Genomic DNA, 27,893 nt, shown 5'->3' with positions numbered 1-27,893 from the left:
TCATGCAACGTCATACGAATTAGCGCTTATAGAGAACCCCTTGTATACGAACCAAAACACCCCTTTTATATCAATCTCCGATTAACAAAATCTAAGATAACTCAGATTTTATTCTCGTTCATATTAAGTGTTGTAAAGGTTTCCTTATTTTCTAGGATGTACCTATTAAAATTTAGCCGGAAACTTTTAAGATATTTAGGATATAAATATCAAATTCCTAACTGATACAGCATCCTAGGGGATACCATGGGGTTGTTAATAGGCACGGGACCGTATAATCGGATCGTAAGGGGGATTACTGGGCATTACTGAAGCGTGATTAATTGATTCATATAGCAAGACAGGCCTTATATTATTCGGGGGCGAAAATAATCTAAATTACAGGTGATTTCCTTATTTAAGAAGAACTACAAACAATAATCAATTGATAATTAAATATAAATGTTTGAAAGTAAATACACCTCCCCTCTTATACTACTTGTTTCTTCTATTAAGTTAAAAAATAAGTTTTCAACATTTAAAAACCAGACTAAATACTAAACTACGAAGATCATCCATGGATAGCATGGAAAAAATCGTGTCGTGTAAAAATTTTAGAGTAGTTGGTAAAAAGAATTAGAGTAAAAATTGTAATATGACAGAGTGCGGGAAGTTAGCCCCCCATTTTTTGATTTTTAAATTTTTTATTGTTGTTCTAGATTGTTCTAGAGTTGTTCTACATTGTTCCAAAGCGGCAAATCGAAAAAATAAAAACTCCGCGAGCAAACCGAAAAAACAGGTTTTTTGACTAGCCCCCCATTTTTGGAAAACTCAAATTTTCTTTGTTGTTCTGGGTTGTTCTAGTTGTTCTAGTTATTGTTCTAGAAAATCAAAATTATGGGATACAGCATTACGAAGTTATAACTAAAAATAGGTTTGGCCGCCGAAATGTCTAGTTGATTGCTGTGACCATAGTTTTTCTATTATCAATTCCATATTACAAATATATACTTATTATAGCTAACGCAATCTGGAACAGCTATTATTTTCATTAGAACAACTTTCTAAAGGGCACTTTACTCTTTGAAAATTAAAGTTTTTGGAAGTTTCAGTCAGTAATTATTGTGTCAGCGGTTTTATATTACACAATAAGAATTAAAAAACATAGAACAATCTAAAATAACTCAATCTTTGCCGATTCAAATTGTTCTAGATGTGTTTTACGTTTAACATGGACATTAATTTTGCAAAATCACATATTTTTTGTTGCTCTAAATTGTTCTTGTTGTTCTGGGTACTTAAAATGTTTATTTAATCACTGCGGCTTTAGTTCTTTTAAAGTTTCATATTAAAAATTAGTACTTACAACAATTAAAACAATTCAGAACAGCTGTTATTTTCACTGGAAAAACCTTAAATTTGAGTTGTTGTGATATCGGACAGGTTTTGTTGAATCAGTGAACCCAACCTTTAATATAATAATAGTGTTTAAAAAACTAAAAAAATATGGAATAATCTGACCTTCCTAATTTTCTAAAAATCACAAGTTTCACCTTTCTCTTTAAACTTATAATAGTAATAATAAACTAAACTAACCAATAAAACAATAACTATTCGATCAGTATTACTATATTAGTACAATAACTTATTCTAGAGTGCGGGAAGTTAGCCCCCCATTTTTTGATTTTTAAATTTTTTATTGTTGTTCTAGATTGTTCTAGAGTTGTTCTACATTGTTCCAAAGCGGCAAATTGAAAAAATAAAAACTCCACGAGAAAACCGAAAAAACAGGTTTTTTGACTAGCCCCCCATTTTTGGAAAAGTGAAATTTTCTTTGTTGTTCTGGGTTGTTCTAGTTGTTCTAGTTATTGTTCTAGAAAATCAAAATTGTGGGATACAGCATTACGAAGTTATAACTAAAAATAGGTTTGGCCGCCGAAATGTCTGGTTGATTGCTGTGACCATAGCTTTTCTATTATCAATTCCATATTACAAATATATACTTATTATAGCTAACGCAATCTGGAACAGCTATTATTTTCACTAGATCAACTCTCTAAAGGGCACTTTACTCTTTGAAAATTAAAGTTTTTCGAAGTTTCAGTCAGTAATTCTTGTGTCAGCGGTTTTATATTACACAATAAGAATTAAAAAAACACAGAACAATCTAACATAACTCAAACTTTGCCGATTCAAATTCTTCTAGATGTGTTTTGCGTTCAACACGAACATTAATTTTGCAAAATCACATATTTTTTGTTGCTCTAAATTGATCTTGTTGTTCTAGGTACTTAAAATGTTTATTTAATCACTGCGGTTTTAGTTCTTTTAAAGTTTCATATAATAATAGTTTTAAAAAACTAAAAAAATATGGAATAATCTGACCATCATAATTATCTAAAAATCACAAGTTTCACCTTTCTCTTTAAACTTATAATAGTAAAACAAAAGATGCGATTTAAAGTGTATTTATTTTGTATAAACTAAGTAATAAATTAATAAATAAACAAATAAAACAATAACTATTCGATCAGTATTACTATATTAGTACAATAATTTATTCTAAGGTAAACTATAACTAAATAAACTAAATTATGTAAATAAACTAATATCATGGAATAATACGGTTAAATCACTTTGGTCATTTATAAACATATATGCACATTTAAGCATTTATTTCAGTAGCTTTTTCAACTTGTACGGATTTTTTTCGTAAGTCATTAAATAATTTCCAATTGGCATTGTTGGGCACAAATGCCAGGTAGTGTCCTACATCATTCAAAGTTTGAGTACCTTCGTAACTGATGATACCTGCGGGGATATAGAATTTGTTGTGGAGTTACAAATTGCGTGCGTAATCACTCAATTTTGTTTTATTGTTCTCTCCATTCGTTGTTTCTATAAACAGACCACATTTTTTTGCAATTGTTGCTTAGGGTTTGCATGTAGTTTTCTATTACTTGCTTTAGCTATGCATAGCCAAATATTGTTACGATGTCAATGTCGATTGGTAAAATTATGTTTTTATGGAAAGTAACGTTTAAACCATTATTGCAGTTTTTAGTCCTACAATAACTAAATTCTTCTTTAAATAGTTGTGTGCAAAGAAACGTAATATTTGACATAGCATTCACTATTATCACGCCAGCAATATTCTGGCTTCCAAAATAATTTATTCCTGTTAATAGTTCAGCTCTTTTTTATATGTTGCTTTACTAGAACCGGTTTTTAAAAATAATTTTAGGAAACTAAAGCAATCTGTGCAAACATTCTCAACATGATTTCTAAATGAATAGCCCAACCTATTTTTAGTTATAACTTCGTAATGCCGAATCCCATAATTTTGATTTTCTAGAACAATAACTAGAACGACAAAGAAAATCATTTTTCCAAAAATGGAGGGTTAGTAAAAAGCCTGTTTTTTTGGTTTTTCTCGCAGTTTTTATTATTGCTATTTGCCGCTTTGGAGCAATGTAGAACAACTCTAGAACAACAATGAAAAATTTAAAAATCAAAAAATAGGGAGCTAACGTCCCGTACTCGATTACCCCCGCAATTTACAACTCCAGAACAAAGTCTATATCCTCGCAAGTATCATCAGCTACGAAGGTACTCACTCTTTGAGTGATGTAGGATACTACACGGCATTTGTACCCAACAATTGGTTATTATTTAATGATTTAAGAAAAAAATCCATACAAGTTGAAGAAGCAACAGAAATAAATGCACAAATGTGCATATATGTGTGTAAATGAGTTCCGTGATATTAGTCTATTTAGATGATTTAATTTATTTAGTTATACTTTACTTTAGAATAAGTTTTTGTACAGTTTTTGTGAAAGAATAGTTATTGTTTTGTTAGTTTAGTTTATTTATTAATTTATTACATAGTTTTACAAAATAAAATACACTTTAAATCGCATCTTATGTTTTATTATTACAAGTTTAAATAGAAAGGTGATTTTTAGAAAATTAGATGGTCAGATTATTCCATATTTTTTTAATTTTTTAAAACTATTATTATATTAAAGGTTGGGTTCACTGATTCAACAAAACCTATCCGATATCACAACAACTAATAAAATTTTAGGTTTTTCTAGTGAAAATAACAGCTGTTCTGAATTGTTTTAATTGTTGTAAGTAGTAATTTTTAATATGAAACTTTAAAAGAACTAAAACCGCAGTGATTAAATAAACATTTTAAGTACCTAGAACAACAAGAACAATTTAGAGCAACAAAAAATATGTGATTTTGCAAAATTAATGTTCGTGTTGAACGCAAAACACATCTAGAACAATTTGAATCGGCAAAGTTTGAGTTATGTTAGATTGTTCTGTGTTTTTTAATTCTTATTGTGTAATATAAAACCGCTGACACAAGAATTACTGACTGAAACTTCGAAAAACTTTAATTTTCAAAGAGTAAAGTGCCCTTTAGAGAGTTGATCTAGTGAAAATAATAGCTGTTCCAGATTGCGTTAGCTATAATAAGTATATATTTGTAATATGGAATTGATAATAGAAAAGCTATGGTCACAGCAATCAACCAGACATTTCGGCGGCCAAACCTATTTTTAGTTATAACTTCGTAATGCTGTATCCCACAATTTTGATTTTCTAGAACAATAACTAGAACAACTAGAACAACCCAGAACAACAAAGAAAATTTGATTTTTCCAAAAATGGGGGGCTAGTCAAAAAACCTGTTTTGTCGGTTTTCTCGCGGAGTTTTTATTTTTTCGATTTGCCGCTTTGGAACAATGTAGAACAACTCTAGAACAATCTAGAACAATTAAACTAAGATTAGAACTAAAACTAGAACTAACACTAGAAACTTTCGGGTTTTGCCGTGCGTCTTTTAATAAAAGGTTTGACGTTTCGGAGTGGTTTCAAACACTTCGAACCCCGAAACCCGAAAGTTTCTAGTGTTAGTTCTAGTTTTAGTTCTAATCTTAGTTTAATTCACACCGGCCGTGAAAGCCTTCGTACTTATAAATCTAGAACAACAATAAAAAATTTAAAAATCAAAAAATGGGGGGCTAACTTCCCGCACTCATACAACACCGTGTTAAGCTCTAAAATTATTACAAAAAGGCATGGAAAATAGGAGAAACATGCTCTAGTCACAACACGAAGATGAGACTGGAACGAATAAAAGATAAATTTCACCAATATCAGGCTAAATATGGAATCAATATTTCAAAAAGATTCTAGCAGAAGACTGAAAGTAGTTTCAAAATACAAATATATTTATGCTAGGATCACCTGTAAGAATAACTGAAAAAAAACTGCGTTAAAAAATGGAAAAACAGTGGAACCGGGGAATATATCTGGAGAACTTATTGAATATGGAACAGATAAACAAAACCAGATGCTCACAAAACTATCAGAAAGTACCAAAGAAGTGAAAGTTGTCATGTATCAACATGAAACAATATCGGGAACCAATACTATCAGCGTAATATATGGAAGCATACTTAAAACTAGAACTGAAAACGACTACAGTACAATGGAGACAGAAGAACAAGACAGATTCAGAGTAGGGAGATCTACTATTGACCATCTGTTTGCATTAACTCAAACCATGTAAAAGAAAATAGGAAACAAATAAAACTAGGAAATGCCTTAATAGGTGGTTTTACAGTAACAGAAAGTTTCAAACAAGGTTGTTGTATAGAGCCAACACTCACGCGATTCCGTAAATGTAATATAGTTCGACGATGAACCTTAAACTCTTTTGATGTAAGTATAACTAAATTTCACGGTTGTTCGTCTTTACAACGCTGCGGCAAAAATTAAGAACAATATCACTACGCTTCAAGGTATTTCTTCTCGATATTTTATTATTCACGTTCAAATTATAGTTTCGCGAGAAAGTCAAGGCTGAGACAACCAAAGCAGCCTTAATATCGGGGTATTTGCTAGATATAATATGGCGAAACAAACACATGACCATACAAAGTAAAATCCACATGTACAAGACCTGCGTAAGATCTGTTATGACTTACGCTGTGGAAACAAGGGCTAAAACTCTACAACAAGCGAAGACATCACAGAACTCTGCGGTGTCCAAGATATAGTCTGATGGTCCCGAATCAGACGCAGTGCATGGAGGGACCATGTGGGGCGGATGGATGACAACAGATTGTTGGATAGTTGGTTAGTAGAGAGACGTACTAAAATATGTAATAATAAATATTTTTTTCAAAAATAAATTGTTTTTATAAATCCTGGTGATATAACTTATTTTTATTTTTCTTTAATATGACCATTTATGTTAAGTTGAGAGACTTAGATGACTTAGTAACCATTTTATATGAAATTTAATTCACTTCCAACAAAAATATTTCTTTTGTTTCTATATATCCCAGTAAAACATTCTGTTTAACTTAACTCTGCATCCACCAAAAATCATATCTCAAAAACCAATTGAGATATCTTCATGAAATAAAAACCATTTTAAAGCTAACAAATTTAATCAACACTTAAGCAATTAAAAATTATATCATTATTTCTACAAATTTTGATTTAATGACTCTACCCTTTTATGACGGGTTAACTTCAGAAATTCCAATTTTTGAAAAATTCATATCTGATAAAGTTATTGAGATATTAAGATGTAATAAAAAGCATTTTATAGTCAACTTAATTTAGTTTCATAACACTAAAAGTATTTCCTCACTTCTAAAAATCTTGTTGGTACAATTTTTTTAACTCAACTCAGTCATTAATGAGGTTACGTATAATACCGTATCTCAGGAATGAATTGGGATATCTTCATAAAATAGAAACAATTTTAATGCAAATCTAATTATTATTTAATAAGATATAAATTATTTCTTTATTTCTACAAATTTAGACATTATGTTTTTTTTTAATTCCTCTCTGCATAACCATTTATAACAAGTTAAGTTCATATATGTATACCAAAATTGATAAAATTCTGGCTCAAGAAGGAATTGGAACATTAATTTGGTTTCAAATTAATTTTACATTAATTTTTATTAAAAATACACCAAAAACATTTTCTACCCATAAAATTATATAAAAACCATTTTTACTCTACGTAGCAAACCGCGTTAAACGTAAACAAGAATGCATCCCTGAAGAACAAGGCTATCAAATCGTTTGTGGTTTTAGCCGATTATTACTGAAGACATATTTCTCCGACAAAATTACTTTGAAACCTTATCAATTTAAGAGAGTTTTGAATCTATCCTCCAATATCCAAATTAGATATAGTATTATCTTCTTTATTTATAGAATCTTTTTTTTTGTTACTAATGTGAGCAATTACGTAATTGAAAATTGGAGCAGAGTTAATTCAAAAAACCTCGCGATCGAAAACAAGATTAGTGGTTATTATCTGGAATGTAGATCAGTTTCGTCCGTATTTTTATGGGGGAAAATTTTTTATTCTAACAGATAAAAAAATAAATAACATGACTTTTCTACTGTAAATATACAACCTCTAGATTTGTTAAATGGAAATTATTACAAGAGAAATTGGGAGGCTACAAATTAGAAAACGATATACAATTTTTACTGAAACTAAAAGACAACCTGGAAAATAAAAGTTTAATTTTTACTAGGATTTGAAACGGTCGACCGTGAAAGAACCATAAAGAACCATATAAGATGTTGGAAATTGTGAAAAAGAAATAAAATAGTTCGCCACAAATTCAAGTAATATATGGAAATCAAAATAACCTTTCTCAATTTTGAAATTTTTTTCTAATGTGTTTGTCAACATTTTTGTTTATAAATTTGGGACACTAAAAATCTGTATTACAATCAAAAATCCTTATATGAAGAACATAATCAAAGATTTGTTACAAAATGTAAGACAATAACTCTCGATTATAGAGAACAAAGGAGTTAAACGCGATTTAACATTTAACAAGTTATCATTCTTATAATACAGTTTTACAAGAAGAGATAAAAATATCAGATCTATTCCTATCGGGTTTCGTAAAATTTAAAAAAAAATCTTATAAATCATGAAGTAAAATGTTTTGATATAAAAAATCTTGTATGTAACAAAAGCTGCTAATTTGGAAGAAGAAAAAAAAAATAAATTAAAAAAATCACATAAATTTTATTTTGAGGAGTTAAAAAATTATTTATATTTTAAATTAAACTTAGAACACTCTATTGCTAGATAATATTACTTATTATTGTATAATAAGTTTCTCTTATAAGAAAACCTGCCTACAAAGCGAAACGACAAATACACGAATTTTCCCTAGATTATTACGATAAATGCGTATCTAGTTTCCAATTCCAAATCTGATGATTTATTCCCCAATTCATGGATATACGTTTTACAACTGAAAAACAGACAAAAATTTCAAAAACGTTGGTGTTTTCAAGTAAAACTGGATTAAAAAAATTTCGGCCAACGATTACTAAAAATTCCATTCTTAATATTCACGACTAACATCTGTAAATTCAGAAAGTCAAGATTGTTAGATTACTAAAAAGATCATCTTCAGAATGTAACAGTATTTAGGTAGCTATAGGTGATATGGATACAAGTTGTATCTGTACAACTTACATCTCTGTGTTCTTTGAAGACATTAATAAACAGAGGATTGGAATGAGTGGTGACGATAGAATTAGTTTCAACATCTTCAAATTATTATTGTTTCTGTTGCCATGTAAGTTTTCGAGGTAAAAAGTATGTTTTCTAGCGATATATCCCACATCCACAGCGCGTAATACTACAAAGTACGCGTATTGCTACACACGTACATTTTGAGTTATTATGTGATCTGAAAACTCGCAGACAAAAAGGAAAAGTTATTTAACTTCAAGAGCTGAGCAATAAAGTATCAACGCACTATAGGTATGTGGAGTGTAGGAATAGAAAAAGCCATTAAGAGAAATCGCTGGAGCAAATTTACTTGTGACATGGACCACGACCTGTGCAGAGCACAAAAGAAAATACGGAAAATCCTAGAAAATAGACAAAAGGCATACCGCCAGAAACATTGGAAAGTTATTTCCAACAATTATGTAGTACTGCAGACACAACTAAAATAGAAAAATATGAAACAATTGAGAAATGAACAATCAGTGAGGAAGAGCTGGATGAAAACTAAGGAAATTAAAAAATAGAATAGCAACGGGAGTGGACAATGACAAGCTTTAAAATACGTAGGAGAAAAGCTCAATGGAAAATTGTAGATTTTTTCAACCATATCTTGAACTCATCGTATATACCAGAAGATTGACACTGAAGCATTACAATATCTATTTGCAAAGAAGGCCAAAAGACTTGCTCAGAAAACTATAGAGGAATAACTCTTCGAAGCATTAATGAAATTATTTGTAAGCGTTCTAAAAGAGAAATTATAATCGTAAATTGAAAATGGGGAAGAACAACAAGGATTTAGACAAAATAGGAAAAAATCTGCTTCGTTCATATAACGAAGCCCTTCGGTAGAGTACACCTACAAGACATTCTGAGATTACTATGTGCGAAAGAAACGCTATCTAATATTGTAAAGTTAATCCAAATCCTAAACACTAATAACATGACAAAGAGTAAAACAAGCGAGCACATAGCAGCTAATATTCTAACACCAGGCGTAATTAGACAAGAGGCCAACTTAAGCCTACGCCTATTTAATCTGATAATGCACAAAGTTATACAGTTGTCATCGTGGAATTTAAGCTATAGAATGAGCAAGAATGATCATCAATCATGGCAGAAACGGAAGATGATCTGCAAAAACAGCTTTTTAAATTCTATTAATTAAGTCAACTGAACATGTTTATATTATGTTCACTTGCGTTAATGCTTTTATTTTATCGGCCAAGTTTAGACTTCATAAGTTGGTGGTCTATGAAAGGTCCACAAAAGCTAGGGATAGATCCTTACCCATTTCTATTGTTTTATCTATTACTGTTGTGATTGACTTGTCTTAAATCTTTTCCTAGTATTTTTGTGTATATTTTTAGAGCTACTGACAAGAAATATATCTATTACTCTGTAATTTTCACAATTTGTGGGTTTTAATGTATTAGAATAATAACAATAATGTATTATTTTACCATTCACTCGGTATTGACTCCGTATGCATGCCCTCTTATACAGGGTGATTCACATAAGAGCCGACACAGAACAGGGACATGTAGAGGACAATAAATTAAAATGATTTAACGCAACTTATCTCTGTACTAAGTTGTACCTCTGAGGAGTTATACGCCTTCAAAGTTGGCTCTTAAATTTTTAAAAAGTTCAATATCTTGGTAATACATTAAGCTATAAATTTGGTATACGTTATGAGTGTACCAAGGGTATTAATTGGTACCAAATTGAACTCAATTGAGGCATTTCAAAGGGTTGATTAAGGGTGATGGTACCCTAAATGTTAACAGATTTTTTTAACCTTTTGGCGGATTTAATATATTACTACTTCATTTCATGTGGAATTTAATTCAAAAATTTTTCTTACTCTTAGTATTTTTTAAAAAACTTTATCGTTTTCAAAAAAAACTTAAATAACTAAAGACACGTATTTCGTCACGTTATACTACTGTTCTGTGGTCAAACTTCTTATGTGAATCACCCTGCATACTGTGTACATAAAACAAGAAATAAATTCGATAAAAGTTTGAGAAATATTCTTGCAAAAAAAGCTCGGACAAATATGTTATTTTTTAACGCATTTTTTTAAATAAAATTGAAATGTAAAGATTGTCCCAAAATTGAGATACGTTCCTTTAGTTGACATTTTTAAATAGAAACCCTCATTTTTGGTTGCAATTACGGATTCTTGTTACATGATGAGTATTTTTATGTAGCCACACTATGTCGATATTCAGCTGTCTTCGAAAAAATGTCTATTAAAAAAATACTGTTACTATTTTATTTCGGGTAAAAGATAACATGGTAATTAATAAGGAACAATAATTATTTATTTAATTAAATGCTGAAACTGAAACCCTTCTTGTGCCTGACAGTATCCCAAACGATTGATAAATTCATACTGGACTCTAATAATTGTTTCTTTACTAAGCCGTTAAGCGATTCAAGATTAGTTTTGTATACAATAGTTTTGAGATGATCCTTTAAAAAATAATCCAAAGGTTTGAGATTGGGGGATGTTAGGGGCCATGCGCGATAATGCCTTACCTGAACTGCGTCATGTGGTGGTAAACCATCTTGTACGAACCAAAAGTTTTCGTCATGCAACATCGGGTCATTAACACTGGGAAATGAATTTCTTAAATTGGGGATAATACATTGTTGTAAGAAATCAAGATATAGTGGACCGTTCAAAACGGCCCAATGATTTGATTGTTGATAATTCCTGCTCAAACACTATTTTTTTCAGGATACTGTGTTGTTTGCGCATCCATTGGGATTGTCTTTTGCCTAATAAAAACAGTTCTGTCTATTAAACGCCATATTTTCGAAGACAAATGAATATCGACGTAGGGTGTGCTACATGAAAAATGCTCAGAATTTTACGTAGAATCCAACAATGAAACAAAAAATGGGGTTGCTATTTAAAAATGTGAACTTAGGTGAACTTCAATTTAATCTCAAAAAGTGCGCGTTAAAAAATAACACAGATGTTCAAGCATTTTCCTGGAAGAATTTTCCCTGAATTTGTATCGAATTTATTCCTTACTTTACAACAATGTATATTCCCATTTTTCAACTTGTCTTCCTCTTTCTTTAGTAGTTGCGGTGCAATGTAATCTACTTCTGCTGCCTTTCCATTTCTCACTGTCTTTAGAGCTTCTTCTACTTTTTTTATTTTTATTTTGTCTTCTACTACTATTTCCTTATCTTGTGTTTCCTCCTCTTTATCTTCCTCTCTTTTTTCATTTCTATGTAGTGTTTGCGTACTTTAGTAGAGCGTCAATTTGATCTTTAATGTTCCTTTTCTATTTTCTTTGAATTCCTTTTAATCTCTTGATTGTATTCCACAACTTCTTCTTATTACCTGTGCAATCTTTATAATTTTTCCCAAGAATCTGCTTTTGCTTCCTTTATGGTTTCTTATGCATCATTTCGTTTTCGGTAATATTCTTAATTTTTTTCTGTTCCAGATTAGTTGTATCTAATCCATGCTCGCGTTTTCTCCTGTGCCATTTCACTAGATTTTTGCTACATACCTCTTCCGCTGTTTTGATTATAGTTTCTTTGGCCATTTCTGCTGTATTTTCCAATCTTGATTATTTCTGTGTTTCATAGAGGCTTTAATATCTTGTATGCAGCACAATCTCATTGATCTTGTATATGTTATATAGTCTATTATTGATTATTATACTAAATCCATCGATAAAACAAAAATCATAACAATCGGCAACAAAACAATTAGATGCAAACTTGTGGTAGAAAACAAACCCATCGAACAAGTCAGTCAGTTCAAGTATCTTAGACTCAACCAGTTCAATAAAGCGACATCGTTATCAGGATGCTTGAGTGTGGTCAAATCAATGCGAACGGACATCAAGATAAGAATTTATAGAAGCAAAAGTAAGAATTTCCAAAGAGTTGACGAAATGAAAACGTTGCGAAGTATCCTGGATAGGGCTAGAAGAGATCGGATAAATAATATCGGAAAAAGAGTGTGGTACGATCGTGTGATGAGGGTGAATGAAAGCAGCAGATACTCGAACACCAGGAAAATCATCCAAAAGATAAAAGGACACATCACAAGACATATTTCGGCTACAAATTCAGAATTCGACACACCAACAGGTCTAAAACAAGTGAACGGAGTAGTTGACCGAATGTCTACTTTTTGGCACCAATAGTAGTGTTGGTAAAGAAAACGAGCAACTGTATAAACGTCTTCGTCCACCAAAATTATGAAAATCTTGTAATAAACCGTCCAAAAAATGGACATCACAACAAATAATACAGTTTTTGGAAACATATGAAGATTACCATTGTTTATTGAATCATAAAATTCCAGAACATAAGGACCAAACTGCAAGAAATGAAGTCTTAAGAAGGATAGTTGATATTATGCCGAAAACAATTCCAAATTTTGTAGAAAAGTTAGCAAAGGCAAAAATACGAAGTATCCGCAATGCGTATACAAGTGAATAACACAAGGTTTTAAATTCGTGCAGAAGTGGAAAATCAGCTGGCGATGTGTATAATTATGACATAATAATGTACATAATTATGTATATTCATGACATAGTTCCCTAATTAATGTACTTGATGCACCTAGGTAATTTCTACGTGCAATCCACCATCGCACCCAACAGCTATGTTTTCGTTTTTTTTTGTAATAACATATGAAGTTCCAAGGAGCACATTTGCTTTACCACATGTATGCCAGCACGAAGTACGTCACTTGACGCCACTTTTATTGCTGTGCCAGTACATAAGTATCACATTTTTGTGGGAACAACTTCTGGCGCCAGTAATCCATACATGTGAAACTTAGCTTAAATTTCATTTAATTTAATAGATGAAATTAATACCGAAAACAAATAATTCAACTTAGTTATTGCAGGAGCAAGGTTTATTATATTAGTTTTTAGATGCGTAATAGATGTATTATAATATATTACGAAATTGCCAACGGAAAATAAAACATATTCAACATTAAATCTCTAACAATTCAAACAAGCATTGTGAACACGTGCTAAGCTTAATGCTTCTCTGACATACAAACGATTTCAAACAACATAGCTACAGGCAATAGATCTGTCTTCGACTATAAACATCTGTTTAACTTTACCGACCCCAATAACGTGAACACCTTTTCCTCGATTGTCAACGAAAAGAAATAGTAGCTTTTAAATAAATCATCAACCAATTCTAAAGTATATTTTATTATTAAGAAAATGTAATTTCTTTGGTCCCCAATTATTTATAATAAAGAAAAATCGAATCAAAAACTAAAACACACCATCTCAATAAAATCTTCGCATTGCTTAATAATAAGTAATTAGAAACATAAATAATTAAATTGTACTAACCATCATAAAATATTGAATAAAAAAGCTTTTTAAGCAAGCATACATTCCAGCAACAAAAAAGATAAAGAATGTTTTTAAGCAGATGTAGATAGCTTACCCATTGTAGCTATTAGCATCCGAAAAAGTGTCCAAGATACAGTATAAAAAATACTAATACATATAAATTTTTTTTTGGTATAATACAGAGAACTAAGGGATGAAGTTGGCACCAACTTAGCACATGTGCCATAGACTGTCCCTCTGGTGGTGGATCATGAATTCCGCCATCACGGTGTTCCTACGCCGAGATCCAAGGGGTGGAACAACGTTTAGAGGGTGAGACCACACCCCTTCGTGGAAAAAGGGGATCCAATGGAACAGCGAGAAAGGGAGGATTCGGGCGGCCAGACAATGTCAATACATCAGGACGTAGGGGTGTTTTTCGATTTTTCCCGGCGCTGCGACGACGTCTTATCCCCCAACTACGTGAAGCGCCGGGGAAGATTTTTCGCAGACACAGCTATTTTCCGTGATATGCTCGTGCCCGCGTGAAATTTTCACGAGAGATAACAAAAAGAATACCCGCTCGGATAAGTTTTATGAGAACTACTGAAAATTCCAAATTCTTTATTCTCCTACTTTTCTTTTTTTTTAATTATTTGCTTAAATTTTTAAATTTACTAGATGAAATATTTTATACAATGATATTTTTTTTGTATGATATATTTTTTTTAATAAGTACAATAAATTGTACTTAATTAATTAAGTGATTCATAAGAAATTTGTAAGATGTATAGTAGATATAGACGAAAGACACGAATAACTCATCGATTTCCGTTACTATTTTCTGCATGCGGTACAGATATTATGCCCATAAGTGTTAGAGTGAAATGGCTTATCATGAATGTACTTTTCATACGATTTTAAGCGGTGAGTCATTCGCACTTCTGGTGGTATAGAGTATATCTTTCATTTATCTCTATTTTTTCCCCTGTATATAAAATAAATGGAGTAAATAAAGGAACAACAATCCCATTTCGATTTTGACTTAATTGTTTAAACTTAATACAAATCATAATAAAAAACATAATAATATATTATAAATGTAAAATAAATTTAAAATTTTTATTTTTAAATTGATACTTTAATATAGACCACCTCTAACACCTTAATTTCAATTGCTCCAAACAGAGCCATCTATCCACCAACTATAAAACTAACGGAAAGGTATCCCTTTTTGACACCCAATTTTCTTTTAATTACTTATTTTCTCATATAAATATTTCAATAACTTACTATTATTTACTTTTTTGCATTAATAATTTAATTTTTTAATTAAAATAATCATCAAAATAATAAAACCTATTTCACATTTGTACCAACCTAATCTCACCAAACATCCCTAAAACCCCGGTTTTGACAGCATTACAAACAATTTTGCACAATAATCGCCGAACCTTCAAACATTTCTCTCAAACAAAGTGGAATAAGATTCTAAGTGAAAATGTTCAGAAATCAATACGACAGTGATGTCACCGTGTGGAGCCCCCAGGGTCGTCTTCACCAAGTGGAATACGCCATGGAAGCCGTAAAACTCGGTTCAGCAACGGTAGGGTTAAAAAACGCCACTCATGCCGTCGTTATTGCATTGAAAAGAGCCTCTTCGGAGCTAGCGGCGTACCAAAAGAAAATTATACCCATCGACACTCACATTGGTGTGGCTATTTCCGGTTTAACCGCAGACGCAAGAATTTTAAGTCGTTACATGCGTACAGAATGTTTAAACCATAAATTTTCTCTAGACGATTATATGCCTGTTAGTAGACTTATTAACCAATTAGGAAATAAAATGCAAGTTTGTACTCAAAGATATGATCGAAGACCTTACGGTGTTGGATTATTAGTTGTTGGATATGATGAACTTGGTCCCCACATTTATCAAACTTGTCCATCTGCAAATTTCTTTGATTGCAAAGCAATGGCAATTGGAGCAAGATCACAAAGTGCTAGAACTTACCTTGAAAAGCATTTAGATGGGTTACAATCAACTAGTTTGGAAGAACTTGTTAAACATGGTTTGAGAGCTTTAAGAGATACACTTCCTAATGAAGTTGAATTAACAACAAAGAATGCTTCAATTGGACTAGTTGGGAAAGGGCAACCTTTTGTTATTTTGGATGAAGAACAAATGGCTGCTTATTTAAGAATGATTGAAGGTGAAGAACGTAGAGCTACAGGAGGTGGTGGGGGAGCTGATGGACCAGCACCTCCATTAAGAGATGATGCTGGTGATCAAGAACCTGAAAGAGAACCTATTCCTGCTGTTGCTATGGATACGGAATAAGATTTAACTGAAAAATGAGGGGAATGATTTAATTATTTTGTAACTTTTTAATTCATAAAATAAATTTAAATTTAAACCAACACTTTTGAAATCTTAATCTTTCCCTAACAATTCTTTTGATTTATTATTAAAAATTTTTTCTGCTTGCAAAATATAACCATCGGCCATAGCAACAATTTGTTGTTCAACATTTCTTAATAAATCTTCTGATAAGCCATCTTTCCTCTTTAATGTTTTTGAATGCTTATTTTGAGTATCCCTGATTGAATCTTTACATTTTATAAAAAGATGTTTAGCAGCTTTTGTTAAATTTTCTCTATGTTCTTGTGTCACCCTAAAAAATCTTCATAAATACAAAAATCAAAGGCGTTTATATCAAAATACTTAGGAATTGGTACATATAAAGTTGTTCCTTCTTGTTGGGGATTAAGATTAAATCCAGATTTTTGAATTGCTTTTAAAACCATCGGAATAGCTTGTGGAAAAATAGACATATTGATAACTAAAGTAGTCGGATTCTTTCGGACAACTTGGGCAATCTCTTGAAGTGTATAATCTTTACCCTCGAAATTTATTGTAAGGAGTTCGAGAGAGCCTAAAATCAAAAATTTTTTAATTTACTTAATTTATTGTTTTAATAAGTTTACCTGCTGAAGTTCTTAAACAAAGTTGTTTAACATATTCGTTCTTCATAACTTCTAAAGGCAACTCAAGTTGCTTTTTAAGATTCTCAATATTTAACACGGATGCTATTTCATTTTCATTAACAACAACTTTGGATTTACCTAGATTATTAAATTGTGGTATTAATTAGGTAATTTTAATACGAACGATTAACCGACCTTTCTCTTTTTTCTTGTCTTTTCCTTTCGCATAATTTCTAACGAATTGGAACTGATGGTTAAATGGAGTTTTGGTGAGTGTTACATCACTATTTGCATAAAAACGTGATGATAAAGTACGTATTGTTGAACTTTTTATCACAAATTTTTCGTAATTAAAATATTTAAACGTAAAAGTTGTTAAACGTTTAAAATTGTTCATATTAAATTAATTTTTAGGTTAGGTTTTTTTAAAATTAACCTCAATATTTTTCAACTGTCAAAAGTGTCAAAGGTTCCAAAGAATATACTAATAGTTTTAGAGTGTGATCTATAAGAAGATTATTATTTTAGCTTTATTTATTGATTATTTTTAAATTAAATTCTGCGGAAATTAATTTAATTATAAAATATATTACAATTATTAATAAATATAGTTCAATAATATAAATATAAGGAAATATTTTCGGCATAACCTCAAACATTGTAAGCAACCAAATATAATCTATTTTGACAGATGTAAATTGTTATTAATTTATTATATAGAATTTTTCAACTTTTTCCATAAAATATCATCGAAATGAAGCAAAAGGTGACTATTACCATATTAATAAGCTATTCACTGGAAGCATAGGGTCAGAATTCTGAAACTATGGAAAATAATTTATACTATGAAAGTGCATGCAAATCCTTGCTGAAACAACAAGATAGCAAGAGACTTTTTCAAATATTAGTCGTTATTCGTAAAGGGCTGAATGATAAGCATTTATGTGAGGAACGAATTAAGCAATTAACCGATTTAGGTTGTACCAGAAGCATCACTTTATGTCTCCAACAGGAGAGTGTAGCAATTTTAGATGTAACTTTGAGCTTGATTGGGAATGCTTGTATTAATTATCATTTCTGCCTTGAATTGGTAAGCACATCAAATTCTTTTATAACTAATCTTAAAATAACAAACTCTTTATTTACAGTTAAAATATGGAATCTTACATACATTAAATAGGCTTTTAGAAAGGTGCCAAAAAGATAGTATTCAAGGAAGAACTTTTCGTATTATTGGCAATTTATGCGACCATTCATGTTCTTATGCTATGATGATAAAAGAGCAAGATTTAGTACCAAAAATAGTAAAATATATCATAAAGTGTTCTGAGTTTGAAAGCGAAAATACTGATAATTTATTTTTTATTAGTGAAGGAAGTTTAATTATGGCTATAAGAGCTTTGAGGTATGAAATTCATCTTTAATATAAATCTTATTGTCATTTTGACATTTTAAATGTCGCCCAAAACGTTTTAATTTTACGTTTTAAATATTTAATTCTTTTTAGAAAGCTCTTAAAACGTTCAACATTAAGACTTTTAGTAGAAAAATATAATGTTTTAAACGCAATAGGTCTCTTATTAATAAAATATAAAAAGCTTTGGGTAGAAAATAATGAAAATAAAATAATAGTAGATGATATTCTACGACTTTTATATGCATATTCGAGATTTTCTTATTCAGGAATGCTTGTTTCAATTATATCGACAGAAAAAGGCAACGCATTGTATGCTTTGGTAGATTTCTTTGATTTCCAACCGTTTAGAGTAATAAAAATTATTATGAATTGTACTAGAGGTATAACTTTGAGAACAGAGCTTCCAATTCAAGAGATTTTTCAACATTTATTAGAACGTGTTGAGAAAAAACATGACACGCAAACACGAAAGCAATATCTAAGTTTCTTGAATATGTTATTAGAACAACCGGGATATCGACAATACGTTAATTCGTTAGAATGTTCAAAACTTCTTGTTGATGTTCTAAAAAGTTTGCAAACCAAGGATAACTCCTCGGTAAGAAAAATCGCTCATAATAAAAACAAAAATTATTAATAAAATTTAAATTTTAGATTCAATGTTCAACTTTAGTGTTATCAATATTTAAGAAATGTATTAATGATGAAATAGCAGTTAAAAACCAAATCATGGCGGGTGCAGTGGGCGTCTTAATTGAAAAATTAGAATGGTGTGGGAAATCTTCGAAAGAAATCCTAGCTGTTGAGCATGGAAAGAAAAAACGGATGCGACCATATAGTGAAGAAAAAAGTAAAAAATATAAAATTTCAGAAAGTTATTTTAGTAATCTTAGTAATAATCTCGAACGATGTTTGAGGAATAACTTGGATAATAATCGATGTACAAGCCCAAGTGAATTGAGTGATATTTCATCAGATGGACCAAACTCACCAAGCTGTTCTGCAATTCGAGAAGGTAAACACAAATTAAATTGAGTAAAACATAACTATAATGTTATACACGGTGATTCACATAAGAACTGACATAGAGCAGGGACATGTAGAGGACAATAAATTAAGATGATTTAACGTAACTTACCTCTATACTAAGTTGTACACCTGAGGAGTTATAGGCCTTTAAAGTTGGCTCTTAAATTTTTAAAAAGTTCAATATCTTTGTAATACCTTAAGCTAGAAAAACCAAATTTGGTATACGTTATGAGGGTACCAAGGGTATTAATTGGTAGCAAATTGAACTCAATTGAGGCATTTCAAAGGGTTGATTAAGGGTGATGCTACCCTAAATTTTGACAGATTTTTTTAACCTTTTGGCGGATTTAATACACTACTATGAAAACGACAATGTTTTTTTAAAAATAATAAGAGTAAAAAAGTTTTAGAATTAAATTCCACATGAAATGAACTAATAATGTATTAAATCCGCCAAAAGGTTAAAAAATCTGTCACAATTTAGGAGACCATCACCCTTAATCAACCCTTTGAAATGCCTCAATTGATCTATCAAGAAATACATAGGGTATACATATATGTATACCCTTGAAATGTATGCCCCTGATACAGAGCAATATACAATGTACAATATACAGGGTGTCTAATATACAGTCATCTGAATGACTGCAACAAACTTCAAGGGGTGATTCTTTAGTGAATTTTAAGGGTACTTTGATATATGAACCATGGGCGACTTCGGCTCCCCTAAGGAGCTACACCCCTCCAAAAATAGCGGAAAATTTTGGTTTAATTTCTTTTTCTCAAAAACCATAAACGCTAGGAAAATGAAATTTGGAGAATATGTTTAACTCATAATAGGGCACGTTTTGACCCTATTTGTACTTTCAATCTACCCTTCTAAACTACTAAACGTAGCCACCCCCGTTCAATTTATGCCTAGATTTTTTTTATGAAGATGATAAATACATTGGAAAAATTTCAGTTAGATAGATAAAACTAGAAAAAAAAATAATTAAGCAAACACTAACTGTTAAGCTGAAGCTTTAGTGAAAAAATCTAAGTAGGCTTTGCAATCTTTGTCAGAAATATTTTTGACGTTTAAATACTTTATTATTTTTTACTTTATTATTGTTTTATTTAAAATTTTGAGACGTCGAGTGAACGAGCGTAAATGCGATAGAACTTTATTCAAAAATTAATTTGAAAAACAATAATAATAGTAAGAAAAACTGACATTTAAACGTCAAAAATATATCTGATAAAGATTGCAAAGCCTACTAAGATATTTTCATTCAAAATTCATTCCAACTTTTACACTTTTGATCGACAACCTCGTTGTATAACGGGCAGTGTTTGCTTTACTATTTTTTTTCTCAAAAATTAGTCGTTTTTGGAAAAATTTCAGAGAGACAAAAAAGTTTTAGAATACTTTCATCTATCTATGTAAAATTTTTCTAATGTATTTATCATCTGCATAAAAAAAATTTCGCAAAAATGTAAAGGGTGTGGTTACGTTTAGTAGTTTAGAAGGGTAGGTTGAAAGTACAAATAGGGTTAAACATATTCCCCAAATTTCATTTTCCTAGCGTTTATGGTTTTTGAGAAAAAAAAATTAAACCAAAATTTTCCGCCATTTTTGAAGGGGTGTAGCTCCTTAGGGGAGCCGAAGTCGCCCATGGTTCATATATCAAAGTACCCTTAAAATTCACTAAAGAATCACCCCTTGAAGTTTGTTGCAGTCATTCAGATACACTCTGTATATACAGGTTGTTTGAAGCCATTTGAAAAACATCAAAAGTAACTAAGTTTTATGAACTATATCTACTGGCTTTGACTATCTATTATTTGACATAGTTTCAAGGTAAAACTGGAAAAAATTACGTTTTTACATCGTTTTAAAAGATCCTGCAATGGATACATTTTGGAAAAACAATTGAATATCTCAGGAACTATGAACGCTATGAGTTAGTAACATATACGGTTGTATAAACAAATTTAATGCTTATATTCATAATATGATACTTACTTTAATATATGATAAAATGTATACGGTGTTCCATTTAAAAAAATCTACATACTCTCCGTTACGCTTAAATGGAACATTCTGTATAAATGAAAATAATTTTACGTAATAAAAAGTGGTGCGTCAAACAACTTTTATCGTCCGCCGGGATACTAATAACTCACCCTGTATATTACAATTAATAAATAGTAACAATACTATATGTTCAAATGTGCTCAAGATTTAGCAACACATAAATTGTTTGTTGGGAGATATGATCCGCCCAGTTCCATTTGAGTTTTGCCCCAATGTTAACTACATCATTTACACCAGTTCTTCATAGGTCTTCATTTCGGATATGGTCCTTCACAGTTACACCCAGCATCAACCTCTCCATGTATCTTTACGTTATTTTGCGCTTCCTGGCAATAGCAACCATTAATGTTAAAGTTTCAGAGCCATATGTTATAACTGGCAGCACGCACTGATTGAAAGCCTTTTTTTTCGAATGTATGGGAATATGTAAGTTTTCCGTAAGTTGCGAAGGCGAGCCTTCTGTTTAATTCGCTTGTTTGATTATCTCTCAATATACGAACTTCATGGCCAAGATATATGTACATACATGGCTGTCAACTCTCACAACCTCATGTTATGTTGATGTTAGAACTGGAAACAAGATTTGTCATAAATTTCAATTTCCCCATGTTGATAACTAGTCCAACTCTTCGAGACACCTCCTGTAATTCGTTCAGCATCAGTTTAATCGCTCCAAAGCTCTCCGAAATAAGTCCGCGAAGAGCAAATTTCTCAGGTGTCATTTTATGTTCTTTTAAAAGATATTTTCTATCTTAAAAGATATACTTTTTTGGAAAAAAGTTAATTGGAACGGTACTATTTACTTCACAGACTTTTAGTTACCATAAAATTTGGTAAATATTAGTGATAAGCGCATCTCGATATCTCCATCCGTTCTCGAATTATAGAAGAAAATGTTAAAAATTCGTATATCTTAATCGGATCAAATTACCTTAACAAATAAATAAGAGAGCACAAAAATGTTATTACCTATAACCTTCCTTCACACTTTATCCAAGTTTAGAACTGGTTCAAAACTAACCTAAACTTTTGAGGCGTGTTTAAAGGTTAATGAAACATCAAAAATGATAATAAAACAAAATAAACCAAAACACTTAAATTGAATTACTTAATTTTTTGCCAAAAATAGCTCATAAATGTACGAAATGCCTTCCATCGATCCCGATGCATTTATTTAATCTAATTTCGACGAAAAAAAACGCCGCTTAAATCCCAGCCCATTTTGTCATATTTTCCCTGATTATTGTTTTTTCTTGAAAAGTCAAGTCTTTCAGTCTACCCCATGAATAAAATCTAAAAGGGGTGGAAGCAATGTGGGTTTTGCTCGAATCAATAATACATATTATGCAAGTTTACACCAGCTGCATTATTGAAAGACCTTTCATGCGTCCATAGCATTTGTGATAAAAAGTTTGGATATGCCAGAATCATATTTAAAACTCAATGATAATAGTTCAGTCTGTTATCATTTATCATGTATGTGGTAGAGATGCATATTATTCTCTAGAGGAATCTTATGGACAATTGTTTTCGGAATTCACAGACTATGTGGGATCGCATTAATGTGATTTACGAATTCATAGAGGTGTCTGAATGGGCTGACACGTAACCGAAATCGCTAGGCCAATCGTAAAAACACTTCTAGAGAAAAATGTCTTTCTTTGTGGTAATTACATTGCACATTTTTGGCCATACAGTTACCATCAACATTCGAAACATTGAAAATAAATCCCTACATATCATACGTTTCCGTGTTAGTAAATAACATGTTTACAGTTGATGTAATATGTAGTGCAATCAAGTCTTGACGGCAAGAAAACGAACCCATCAATGAAATCGCCCACAATCTCAGCCCAAACATTGAGAGCATATCTCCATTGTGATTTCCAAGTTTTTTTCAAAGTATTTTTTCTAAAAACTGATTCTCAATTTGTATTTTTTGTTGCATTATCTGGCAATATTTCAGTCTAATTGGATAATCAGTAAGCTGTACTTTCTGAACTTTACAGCAGTGAAATGGGTAAAGGTGCTGATCTCAAACAGTACGCCACACTGTCGTTTTTAACGTCCCAAATTGCCTAGCCATGTCTGAAATACTGTTCTCATCTACATGTTCTAAAATCAATTCTTCTAGTTGACTAGTTCGAACTGACCTTGGGTTGCCGTTGTTCAGAAAATTATGTTTAAGCGATCCATTTTCTCTTAATCCTAAATTTACTATTCGAAACTGTAAAAATAAATGTGTTACGATCGAATAAAAAAGTCCTGAGTAAACAAATTTCAGGGAGAAAAACTTTTTATATATAAAACCTTAGTAATGGACCATAAAAACTAAATCCATAAAAAGATTGAACCCAATTATTATCATTTTTTATTTATAAGTTCTAAACCGATTAAAAAGATCCATAAAAAGATTGAACCCAATAATTATCATTTTTTATTTATAAGCTCTAAACCGATTAAACATCAAAATTGTTGATTTTCGAAAATTAACTCAATTATAACTCAAAAACTAAAAGCGATGGGGAAATATTTTTCATACATAAAACTTTATTAATGGGCCATAAAGACTAGATCCATAACAAGATTGAACCCAATTATTACTATTTTTTATTTATAAGCTCTAAATCGATTAAACATCAAAATTGTTGATTTTCGAAAATTAACTCAATCATAACTCAAAAACTAAAAGCGATGGAGAAAAACTTTTTATATATAAAACCTTAGTAATGGGCCATAAAGACTAGATCCATAACAAGATTGAACCCAATTATTACCATTTTTTATTTATAAGCTCTCAACCGATTAAACATTAAAATTGTTGAGTTTCGCAAATTAACTCAATCATAACTCAAAAACTAAAAGCGATGGAGAAAAACTTTTTATACATAAAACCGTAGTAATGGACCATAAAGACTAAATCCATAATAAGATTGAACCCAATTATTACTATTTTTTATTTATAAGCTCTAAACCGATTAAACATCAAAATTGTTAATTTTCGAAAATTAACTCAATCATAACTCATAAACTAAAAGCGATGGAGAAAAACTTTTTATACATAAAACCGTAGTAATGGGCCATAAAGGCTAAATCCATAATAAGATTGAACCCAATTGTTACTATTTTTTATTTATAAGCTCTAAATCGATTAAACATCAAAATTGTTGATTTTCGAAAATTAACTCAATCATAACTCAAAAACTAAAAGCGATGGGGAAATATTTTTTATACATAAAACCTTAGTAATGGACCATAAAGACTAGATCCATAAAACGATTGAACCCAATTATTACCATTTTTTATTTATAAGCTCTCAACCGATTAAACATTAAAATTGTTGATTTTCGAAAATTAACTCAATCATAACTCAAAAACTAAAAGCGATGGAGAAAAACTTTTTATACATAAAACCGTAATAATGGACCATAAAGACTAAATCCATAATAAGATTGAACCCAATTATTACTATTTTTTATTTATAAGCTCTAAACCGATTAAACATCAAAATTGTTGATTTTCGAAAATCAACTCAATCATAACTCAAAAACTAAAAGCGATGGAGAAAAACTTTTTATACATAAAACCGTAGTAATGGGCCATAAAGACTAAATCCATAATAAGATTGAACCCAATTGTTACTATTTTTTATTTATAAGCTCTAAATCGATTAAACATCAAAATTGTTGATTTTCGAAAATTAACTCAATCATAACTCAAAAATTAAAAGCGATGGAGAAAAACTTTTTATATATAAAACCTTAGTAATGGGCCATAAAGACTAGATCCATAAAAAGATTGAACCCAATTATTACCATTTTTTATTTATAAGCTCTCAACCGATTAAACATTAAAATTGTTGATTTTCGAAAATTAACTCAACTATAACTCAAAAACTAAAAGCGATGGAGAAAAACTTTTTATACATAAAACCGTAGTAATGGTCCATAAATACTAAATCCATAATAACATTGAACCCAATTGTTACTATTTTTTATTTATAAGCTCTAAATCGATTAAACATCAAAATTGTTGATTTTCGAAAATTAACTCAATCATAACTCAAAAACTAAAAGCGATGGAGAAAAACTTTTTATACATAAAACATTAGTAATGGGCGATAAAGACTAGATCCATAACAAGATTGAACCCAATTATTACCATTTTTTATTTATAAGCTCTAAATCAGTGGTGACCATAACGTCGATTGCCAAAAAAATCATGAATCTGAAATATCTATATCTGGGCCTCAGAGCAACAAAAAAGGAAGATTCGGTCGATCTTGGCAAGACATTTATATAAAAAATCGATCTTGATCAAAAATTAGTGGACAACACTGTTATATACCTATTAGGAATAGTACTCGTCACATCCTCTTTTCTTTTTTATTACAACTCATGACTGAACATTTACATCACAAAATCTTTAAATTTTTATAGTTTCTACACAACTAACATATTTTATTTTTCAGATATATGTGATTCAGATAATTATTCTCCTGTATGTAGCGATACAGAAGATATAGAAGTTCAAAGTTTGAGATCACTGGAAGCAAGTGGAATATACGATTCAGCATCTGAAGAAGAAACTCCTCCCATCTCAAGAACGTTAACCGAATTAATCAACGAAATTAACACCTTAATTTGTGGTTATTCAAGAACTAAGCCGGTCCCTACAGAAATATACAACCCAAAATTAATAATAATCCTTATTAATTTATGGATTGGTTCAGAAAAATTACATCCATCTCCATCTTTAGTTTTAGAAACACTATTAAAGTAATTTAAACAAATAATTGATACTTATTTTATTAAAAAAATTATTTTTAGGCATCAAGATTTTCTGATTCCTTTGATTGAAACGGATTTAATTTCTAACATTTATAGTAAGACAACAACAATACATAGTACATTAACATGTACGATTTGTAATCATTTATCAATGGTAGCTGAAAATATTTTGCGTTATTTAAAAGTTTTAGCGGTTTCCGAATTAGGAAAATGCAAAATTACGCGTATTTTAATCATATCAGATTCCGAATTAAAATTAAAGGTTGCCATCTGCGCTTCGTACTTGATAAATTCAAAGAGTTTATTAAGAAATTTAATGATGTACTGCGATGGTTTAAAAACGATAATGAGCGCTGTGAATAAGACTGACGTAACGCAAGGGATTATTACAAGTTTGCATCTTTTAGCTACATCTTATATTCCATACATACGTAAAATTCCTAAAGGCAATCTCAATTTGAAATATGTTCAAGTATTAAAACCCGATGATTATTCCATGAAAACCGATGATATCGAACCGGAAGATTTAACGCTTTTTGAATTTGAAGATAGCGAAGAATTAGTTCCAGCTGATCGGAAATTTTTAAGCACGCAAAGTGATTATTTTCAAGGATTACTTTATGGAAATTTCAAGGAATCGATTGAACGCAAAGTAAACATGGTTGGAACTAAATCAGCGGCATTTAAAGGTTTATTACTTCTTTTACGTTTTAAACGTGATGAAATCTACGTGAAATTGGATTTAGAAATAATGTTGGAGTTATTGGAAATGACTGATCGGTTTTTATTACCAGATTTACACGTGTATTTAACTGAGTGCGTTGAGTATATTTATATGAACCAAGAATCAATGCCGATTATTTACCAATGGTCTGTTGAATCGAGAACGAATATTTTGAGAGTCGAATGCGTGGTGTTTGCGCTTACTTATAAAATGATGGATTTCGAACGTTTTAATATTTTTCGGAACTTAATCGAGTTAAATTATAATGAACAATTAGTTGATGATATATCTAAGCTATTATCTAGGTTTATGGCGTGAATCGCATTTATAATATCATCTTTGTACATATTGATGGAATTATTTGAGGATTATGATTAATAAATAAGATTAAAATGTTGTGGTTTATATTTTTACTTTAACACATCTTGCCGCCAAAGTCTTACCGTGTAGCGGGCATCAATACCATGCAAAACCAGTTTAGTCGCTTCCCGCTAAAGATGTTAAAATCCGCGTAAAACACGTTTAGTCGCTTCCCGCGCAAGATGTGCTAATATTAGTAAAATACCGTCCAGATTAGTTTCTCATTAATTCATCATTGTACTTTAACCCAAATTATTAATAGTATTTTAACTTACAGTAATGGACTGGAATTTATTTTAATAGAATCTGATTTAATAGGTTGTCGAAAATTAAATTTAAGAATAGTAGAAAACGCGGTATAACGTTATGCCACCGCCCAAAAACTTTTTAATATCCATCCTAATGTTACATACAAAAAGGTGAATGAAGCGAAACGAATCCTAACGTTTAGAAAAGTTTTGAGAAAGGCGTAATCTACAAAAATAGTGATAACTAGAAGAATAATTGATTATGTGAATTGGAGATTTTCAAGCAATTAACGAAAGAATAAGCCGACTTCGGATAAGAACAAAATTCCTTAAT

General features: G+C 30.7%; 4 protein-coding genes across 5 annotated transcripts in view; 2 read left to right on the top strand and 2 right to left on the bottom strand.

The window, feature by feature from the left end:
- LOC111429491 (LIM/homeobox protein LMX-1.2) overlaps positions 1–14,140 on the bottom strand; it is a 29,479-nt gene extending 15,339 nt beyond the window's left edge. For both annotated transcript variants that reach the window (XM_071197553.1, XM_071197588.1), the window contains exon 1: positions 14,039–14,140. In XM_071197553.1, the coding sequence (XP_071053654.1) occupies positions 14,039–14,057 (19 nt within the window). In that variant the 5' untranslated portion in view covers positions 14,058–14,140. The remainder of the gene's footprint in view (positions 1–14,038) is intronic.
- A 1,184-nt stretch (positions 14,141–15,324) lies between these two features.
- On the top strand, positions 15,325–16,344 carry LOC111429549 (Proteasome alpha6 subunit). The gene has a single exon (XM_023065495.2). The coding sequence runs from the start codon at positions 15,425–15,427 to the stop codon at positions 16,262–16,264; it is 840 nt and encodes a 279-aa protein (XP_022921263.1). The 5' UTR covers positions 15,325–15,424; the 3' UTR covers positions 16,265–16,344.
- LOC111429560 (mitochondrial ribosome recycling factor 1) lies at positions 16,292–17,371 on the bottom strand. The gene is made up of 4 exons (XM_023065504.2): positions 17,107–17,371; positions 16,912–17,049; positions 16,649–16,859; positions 16,292–16,598 (listed from the first exon to the last, which is right to left on the bottom strand). The coding sequence occupies exons 1-4, from the start codon at positions 17,306–17,308 to the stop codon at positions 16,358–16,360; spliced, it is 792 nt and encodes a 263-aa protein (XP_022921272.2). The 5' UTR covers positions 17,309–17,371; the 3' UTR covers positions 16,292–16,357.
- A 241-nt stretch (positions 17,372–17,612) lies between these two features.
- Positions 17,613–27,348, top strand: LOC111429570 (R and B). Its single transcript, XM_023065515.2, has 6 exons — positions 17,613–18,001; positions 18,060–18,316; positions 18,419–18,926; positions 18,983–19,343; positions 25,909–26,215; positions 26,267–27,348. Exons 1-6 carry the CDS (start codon positions 17,738–17,740, stop codon positions 27,267–27,269), a joined length of 2,700 nt encoding a protein of 899 aa, XP_022921283.2. The 5' UTR covers positions 17,613–17,737; the 3' UTR covers positions 27,270–27,348.
- Positions 27,349–27,893: the final 545 nt, after the last annotated feature.

The sequence above is a fragment of the Onthophagus taurus genome, chromosome 1 (assembly GCF_036711975.1).
Source record: "Onthophagus taurus isolate NC chromosome 1, IU_Otau_3.0, whole genome shotgun sequence".
Taxonomy (NCBI): domain Eukaryota; kingdom Metazoa; phylum Arthropoda; class Insecta; order Coleoptera; family Scarabaeidae; genus Onthophagus; species Onthophagus taurus.
Note: the sequence above shows the minus strand (reverse complement) of the source record. Positions and strands in the feature narration are given on the sequence as shown.